This window comes from Pinus tabuliformis, chromosome 4_2 (genome assembly GCF_031772625.1).
Source record: "Pinus tabuliformis cultivar Carrire ecotype Pingquan chromosome 4_2, CPIR1, whole genome shotgun sequence".
In the NCBI taxonomy this organism is placed as follows: domain Eukaryota; kingdom Viridiplantae; phylum Streptophyta; class Pinopsida; order Pinales; family Pinaceae; genus Pinus; species Pinus tabuliformis.
Genome location: NC_142304.1, coordinates 762,043,631 through 762,051,964, shown reverse-complemented (window position 1 = coordinate 762,051,964; position 8,334 = coordinate 762,043,631). Strand labels below are relative to the sequence as shown.

The 8,334-nt window shown below is 35.9% G+C and overlaps 1 protein-coding gene across 1 annotated transcript; it reads right to left on the bottom strand.

The window, feature by feature from the left end:
- Nucleotides 1-1,198: 1,198 nt before the first annotated feature.
- LOC149171832 (uncharacterized) lies at nucleotides 1,199-1,597 on the bottom strand. Its single transcript, XM_089426099.1, has one exon. The coding sequence runs from the start codon at nucleotides 1,595-1,597 to the stop codon at nucleotides 1,199-1,201; it is 399 nt and encodes a 132-aa protein (XP_089282225.1).
- Nucleotides 1,598-8,334: the final 6,737 nt, after the last annotated feature.

Below are 8,334 nucleotides of genomic sequence, written 5' to 3'. Positions count from 1 at the left end.
CTGAGCCAGTTCCACCATCTCCATGGCAACTTGCTCCATTGCTTTTGCCAACAGTCTCTTCATAACCCAGTAAACATGTAATGCCTGTTTGTACAGTGCCATGCACCCTCTGGTATTTCCCAAATTTGGCAGCAAGTATTCCCAGTCCTCCATTTCTGAATCCGACTGACCCTGTGTGGCTTCCTCCTCCATTCTCTGAATTATTCTCCAGATATCCTCATTTGTGTTTTCGCTGTAGGATCGTTTTGCGTACTGGACCCTCTTCTTTAAAGTTTTTCTATACCTCCTTTTCCCCACCGGAGTTTGCTCTCTGTTCTTCCATTGTTCGGCCAGTCTTCCTCTCCCTCTACCGCTGTGGGTCCTTCCTCTTCCCATTCTCCCTCTGTTATCCTCCTTTATTCTGTCACCCTGATCCTTCATACCAGAGGTGCCGCCCAGGTCGCCTCCCACTCTTCGCCCTCTGTCTCTCCTTACTCCATACTTCCTTTCTTCCTGAATTTTAACCTTAGGGGGCCCCTCTGCCTCCGATACACTCTTCCCTGGCCGCTCCCGGTCGTCCTGTTTAGAGTTATACATTTCCTCTTCGTCTTTCGTCTCTTCCATGCCTATCTGGTATTGCTCCATGGCTTCCCACGATTCCATCTTTTTCCCTTTCTTCCCCAGCCCCTTTCCGCCTCTGCTCTCCTCAGTCACTTCCTTTCTCGTTCTTCTCACCGTTGCCATTCGTCTCTTCCTCTTCGTGGTATGTGGTCGATCTTTCTGCCTTCCCTGTTTTATCTTAAGCTCTGTTATGGTCTTCGCCACCCTGCCTCCTTGCGCTCTCACTGCAGTTGCTGAGATCACGTTCTTTCCTTCGCACCTCCTCTCTCCTTTATGATTTTTCCTTTGTCGCTCCTCCTCATTCCTCTTCACCACCTCTCGCTGCCACCTACTATTTCCCTCATCTCCCATTTATCCACGTCTGTCTTCTGTACCATCGCGCCCACGTCCCATCGCTGCAACATTTCTACCACCCCTTCTGCCTTTCTTTACTCCATCTCTGCTTCGCCTTGGTATTATATCCTCTCTGCAGATCTTCCTGCTCGCCGTCATGATTACCCATATCCCATATGACCTGTCATTATCTTTCGCTCTCGTCATATTAATTGATCTCCTCGCCGTCGTTTTCACCCCGATCGGGGGTCTCTGTGGGTCCTTGTTATTGAGTTGTGGATTCATTATGATCCTGAGTGATTATTGTAGTAAGGTTTTCCAATCCTGGTTTATTCATCATTGATGACCAATTGCTGTCTATCTTTTCTCCCCGTTCTTTGCATCCCCAATTTGCAAGAAAGTCTGCAGCTTTATTTCCTTTTCTCCTGACGTGGTTGAAGATTTTATATTGAATGCGCTTTAAAATATTTGCCAAATCTTGAATAATCCCTGCCGTTCTCCAGCTCCTTGCAACTTGATCCCAATCCTTCCCATTATTGAGATTTCGAAGCATTTCCACTACTATCTGAGAGTCGCCTTCGATTTCCAGGTTTGTGTAGCCATTCCTTACTGCTATTCTGAGACCCTGATATACAACCATCAATTCGGCTTCATTGTTGGTCATTATGCCTCCCCATTCCGCATACACCCATCTAGTGTGTCTCTCACTGTCTCTAAAAATACCTCCAAGGCCTGCCGGCCCTGGGTTTCCTTTGGAAGCCCCATCAAAGTTCAGTTTAATGAAGTTTCTCGCTGGATAACTGAACTGCTCTGGACTCTGAGTCTGAGGTGAAACATATGGTTATATTAGATTTCACTATAAATTAAATTAAATATAAAATAATGTTTGAGGATCTTATTTAGGAAGTTCTCAAAGTAGCTAGGGCATCCATTAAATTAAATGACATGATCATGAACTCATAGTAATTCTAATGTGTTCTAGAAGATTAAATTATTTTGTTGTTATTTTGTCTCGTTTTTATATTTTTGTTTAAATAGTTGTAATTAGCGGATGCTATTCATTATTTAACAACATGACATCATTTTGATATTTAATATAAACAAGTAATATACACTAAACAATATCATGTTTAATACAATTTAAATTATATTACTTATAGGAAACATTGAATACTCCATAATGTATATACATAATATGATTTATATCATTATTCTATATTCTGTAAATTGAATAATGATTAGCTTTACATTTATAAGTGATTATATTATAAATAAGTTATTAAGTAAAACAATTTAATATTTTCAAATAATTTTTTTTATGAAAAAAAACTATTTTGATTTATTCATTTTTATTTTTATTTTTTATAATAATATTTTTTAAATTAATCAAAACTTTTAAAAACAAAAATTATAATACAAATTTTGTTAATAAAAATAACATTATAACTTATAACAAAATTCCCACTGAACTTGAAACATAATATAATACACACAATAAATTGATTCCACATTTCCTTAACAATTTCTAACTTTCTAACATTGGTAACATAACATCATCACATGACATTAGCTTTAGTAACCTCAGATTTTAGATGTTATGTAATAAAAAATATGTCCACTACTCTATTTCCTCAAACCATCCTCTCCTCACATTCCTTGTGACTCAGTAACACTGAATGTATGGATGATGACGTCATTGATGACGGTGATGAGAAAAAGACGTTTTGCTCTCACTTTCATTGAAGAGGCAAACAACAATAGTGGTACGTCGTGGTAAAGACGTGTCTATTATAACATAAAATAGAGTGGATAATTCATTTCTTCATGTAATATTCGCAAGAGTTGTCCAAAAAATTTGTAAAATCCCATTTGATTCGTGTGGGCCATTTTGAGGTTTTTTTTTGTCCATAATATTCTTTTCTATTGAAAATTCTCATTCAAACTCTTTTTTTTTTTTTTTCGAAAGTTAAATTCACTTTTTCTTTTCTTTGATTTTTTTCTTGGGTTGTTCTTGTGAATCAAAAAAGTACATGACAGACTCATTTAAACTGTTTTTGTTGGCTTTTTGTCACAGACTCAACTGTGGTTAAAATCAATGAAATGTTGGTTTTTTTCAAAAGATTGTTATAAAGGAGTAACTTCATTGAAATCTGTGAAATGTTGATGAAGAAAAAAATGTTTTTAAAATATTTATTTGTTGATTCAGAAACCCATAGAAATTCTCAAGCTAGCTTTGTAAGTGATCTGAAGGGATAATAAACTTTAAGTTGAAAATAAAACTGTTTTTTGCTGAGAAAATTAAAAGTTGTAGTCCGAGAGGGAACTGCCTTAAAAAATATAAAAATATAAATGAACAAATTCATTTAGCCTATGAGCATCCAGTGTACACTTTGTACTGTGTTTCTAACCAGCTCTTTGTAATGCATGTAACCTGTTTCCATAGTGAGATTTTTTTGATAATAGGCCTGCAATTGAGTTTAGTTCCCTGTAGATGTAAAGGAAGTTGATCTCCTAATTTTTTGTTTCCTTATTTCTTATATTTTGTTTTTCAAGCAACCAAATTCAGAATCCCTAGTTGGGCTTTCCCTGTTAATCGATCAATAATAAATTTGGAGTCTCCCAAGATTTGAATGCAATTTACAGTTGTCAAAGAAGCTAGAAACATTAGATCCCAAACAACAATAAGCTCAACTTTTGTATTTGTTTCGAAACCTAAACCGATTTTAAAGTGAATCAATTTGTTCCCAAGCAATTTAATCAGCTCACCCCCTCCACATTTGGTTCTTGTGCAGCTCCATAAAAAAACCAACCAGAAGGTCTTGAGAGATGCAAGGGAAAGGGATGCTTATCAGTTTATTCTTGATTTCCTTCGAGGGATGTTCCTTGAAAAGAGACACAATCTTGGAAGATTGCAGGAGGACACAAATTTCTGAGTTCTTGAAAATTACCCTATTTTTGAGATTCTCTATACCCCAGACCACAAAGATAGGAAGAGTGTAAAGAAATTTATACTTTTCCACCCAAAAATGCAGGCTGTCCTCAAAAGAAATCCGGTCAATGTTCTCTTTAATGCCCATTAACAGGAGGATTGTTTGCCATATTTCATTAGAGATGCTACATCCTATAAAGAGATGATCCACTATTTCTTCCTGCAGCCTGCAAAGACAACATTGATTTGGCCCAACAAATCCTCTTCTCTAAAGGCTTTTCCAGGTTAATATTTTGTTTTGAAGGGATAACGAGGACAAGCATTTCAACTTATTTGGGACATCCATTTACATATATAGTGTTTCCACCAGTTGGATTCCAACTTTTCAACAGAATGTGCAATAGCTTCATAAGCTTGTTTTACTTTCACCTTCCTTCGGACGTGTCCCAACTCCATACCAGTAGATCCTTTGTATTTTATATGTAGACCCCATTGATAGTCAGCTCCTTTATGAATGAGTCCCACTCATCAACTAAAGGACCAACCAATCCTAAATCTGTTCAGTTCAACCAATGGTTATATGTATTAAGAGAGGAGGCCACTTTTACATGATTTAGGTGGTTATGAACTTTGGAGCTTAAAAAATAAGTCAGATCAAAGGAAATTTTATAAACTTGAGCTCCACTATTGAATGAATCTTTGCTAAGATCACTTGCTTGCAATCTCCAACTTTCCAGGAAAGTCATTTATAGAGGAAAGGAAAAGAATCCATGAGAGCCTTCTGTACAATGGGTCCCCTATGGAATGGATTTTTTTATGCTTTTCTAAGCCATTCCACCATCGACATTCTTTTAGATATTTTTCTTGAATAACTTGGTTCCAAAGCCCCTCACCAAATAATCCCCTCCACAAATTTTTGAGAGCAACTGCAAGAGATTTTTCGATCCAAGTCAGATTCTTGTAACCCCAACCACCCAACTTTTTTGGCCTAGATAAGGAATCCCAACTGGCTAGATAGTACCCCTCCTTACTTTTTTTCCTAGTCCACAAGAAGTTGAACATCTTTTGCATAATATGGTTTAGAATAGATTTTTGGATCTTAGTAATGGACAACAGAAGATTGGAATGTTTCTAAGGACATATTTTACAAAGGTCATTCTTCCCCCAAGAAACAACTAATGATAACACCACAAGCATTATAGGAAATTTCAGCCTAAAAGTGGCCTCCTAAGGAAAAATAATAAAATAATAGTTAAAATAGTAAAATAAGTGTTATGAATTTAGGAGGGAGAAGAAGACATTTAATTTATTTATTTATTTATTTTGGTATTTTTTTTGTATTTTTTGCTTATCTCCTTACAGGCTTACTCAAATTTCAAGTGTAGACATTCGTTGGATGCGGAATTAAATTTCACATCCAACAAGTACCCATTATGCATACTTTTGAGAAGTACCCATCTTCAATTTCTATCGATGTCTGCCTTCTCAAAAGTATGCATAATGGGTACTCGTTGGATGTGAAATTTAATTTTGCATCCAACGAGTGTCTACACTTGAAATTTGAGTAAACCTATAAGGACATAATCCAAAAACACAATTTGAAAAAAAGTAGTTTTTTTATATTCCCTCCAAAATATTTACATGTGCCTCTCTTTAAATTTAAAGGATTTTGATTGTTTACATATTATGTACATGAAAATTTCAAGGGCACTTTTAGGCTGAAATTTCCTCTAATGTTTTTTTCTTTTTCTTTTTTTCCTACTTTTTTGAGTAGCCACATCGAGTCCTCTCTATGGTAGCCATTTGGTTTTATAAAGAACCCCATCTATTTGAGACTTTTTTTATGGAATCCATCTAAAAAGGAAAAAAAGCTTTGATGTATGAGACGATCTATAAGTTGACCACATTGTAATGAAAGATAGATTTTGAAGCACTAATCTCCATCCCTTTAGCTAGGAAAAAAATATTGCTAACTCTATGGAATGCTTTCCATTCATAAACAGATCCATCCCCTATCAACAAAACATCATCCACACAAAGAAGATGGGTGATGTATTGCTTAAAAGTGATTTTTACTTCTTTGATATTTCCTTCTTGTTTTTCTTTGAGCACTAGGAGATTCAAGCCTTCCATCACAAGAAGAAAAACAAGACCTATAGAGCTGGGAAAGGATACAGAAGGAGAGCCATTGATTAAAATGGAAAAAGTTGTTGAGGATACGCAACCCAGAATCCAATTGGTGACCTCCAAACCCAAACCATTCTCTAATAATACTAATTGAGAAAGGTCTAGTTTACTATGTCAAACACCTTATTGAGGTCCATTTTGAGAATCAAGCCCTTCAATTTTTTTTTCTTTAATGAAATGGAGAAATTCTTCGATGATGCCCATAGAATTGTGGATTTACTTATTAGCCAAGAAACCAAAATGGTTGTGTCACATTTTCTCAGTGAGAGTTTTCTTGATCCTATTTTAGATCACTTTAAACATGATTTTATAGACTAAGTTACACAGATATGTGGGCCTAAATTCAAGTAAGTAATTCATCTCAATTCAAGTTAGATGAATTTACCGAGATAATTTTTTATGTTCATGAATACCTCTTGACCAGAGCTCTAGTGGGAAGCTAGGAAGCATAATCGACAGAATTTTGTGGGTTTGTTTTTTAGTTTTGGGATAAAATGTAGGGTGCAATCTCTCAAGCCATAACATGCCTCTGCCAATGACCTAGGGCATGCTAAGGATTATCTCCATGTCATATTCTTGAAGAAATTGACAGTGAATCCATTTATTTACTAGTATACTCACAGTCGGCGTGTAGCCCACCAGGGGCTTCCAAGAGTCCTTTACCCGAGACATGATATGTTTGTGAGTCAGAGAAATATAGCCAAATTTTCCTACTAGAGGTCGCTTTGTCAAAGATTCAACTCTATCCATAGTTATGTCCAACACAACGGTTAACTCCTTCATGGTTGAGAGTGCCGCACAGGACCTCTAGGAATGCTTTTGTTTTTCCTTCTCACCCGAACACTTTTTGTTTGTCCCCTCCCCTCCTGCTCCAACTTCCTGAAATGTTTTATGTGAAAGTTATCCCACATTGTCATTTTGACTTGAGTTTGTCATATTTTCCCCTAACATTAAATATTACATTAGGGACTGACACCCTCTAATAGATAGGCCAAAGAGACATTGCTTTTATACAAGGTCATTATATGACTAGGTGAAAAATGTTGGTACCACTCTTGAAAACCCTTCAACTTGACTAAAAAGATATAGGGTTCCAACAATTTAATTAAACAAAAAGCGGACCAACAAAACTAGAGAAGATATCTACCATAGATATGGGTTCCAAATATTATTAACAACCCCAAAAAAATTAGCCATAAAGAGTTGAAAAACAAAACAAAACTACTTCAAAAAGAAAGAACTATTCTATCCCAGCCAAGCACTTACAAAAAACTAACTGCCAAAAATTGATGTAAACCCCTAGAACCATCATCAGGCTACTACTAACCAAATCCATCCCTTCCAAACATGTACAGAAAACCTAACAGCCCCTGAGTTTAGATTAGGATCATTGGTAGAAAATTTATTTCTTCATTAGTGGGTTGTTGTTATTATCAATATTATGTAATGTTGGGATCTCTGTAATAACGTTGTATGGAAAAAATGATATGTCCATTTGTGAGATGTTGTCATGAGGACCGTGTGAGGACCAATCCAGTCATGAATCTCCTTGGAACAACACTTATCCTCATAAGTAGTGCCCACCTTCAACCTCCATAATATTTGAACGAATAACCTGATAAAAACTAAGCCCAATTCAAACCAAACAATTTACTTCTTAAAAATCCACTAGATTGATATACAACATGAATTTTGCCTTTGTCTTGCCTAATTATTTAGGTCTTCGTCGCTACTCAAGTTTTGAGAAGTGGAAAGTTTGAGTTAATCCATTACTAAGGAAAGCAAACATGGACCATAAACATTAAAATAATAGTGTTAGAAATATTCAAAATCGATGTGTGAAAACATGTTGGCCTAAAAGGCTTCAATACTAAGAAAAATTCCCAAGATACATAAACGCAATGAAAACCACTAGCTCTAATAGTGGAGCATTAGAGCCACTACTTGCTCCCCAAAAGTACTAACTTTGTCTCTCCAATGCCTTGTGGGAGAAGTTAAGGTTAAAATTACTTTACATGAGAAATGAGGATCTATTTATAACTTGAGGAATGACCTTTCACATCCTCATGACTCTTGACTTTCTAACTTCTAGTGACTTTTGGACTTCTACAACCTTTGGAATTCCAAATGACTTTTGGAATTACATATGACTTTTGGTATTACATGTCTTTTAGATTTATATGACTCTTTGGTTCATACATGACTCTCGGTATTCCAATTATTTTTCCTTTACAATGATTACAATAATACATCATGACTTCCACATCATCATATGATGAGACTTG

Bases quoted from the DNA above. Each gene is read 5' to 3' on its own strand.
- LOC149171832 (XM_089426099.1), bottom strand. From the start codon at position 1,597: ATGACCAACAATGAAGCCGAATTGATGGTTGTATATCAGGGTCTCAGA.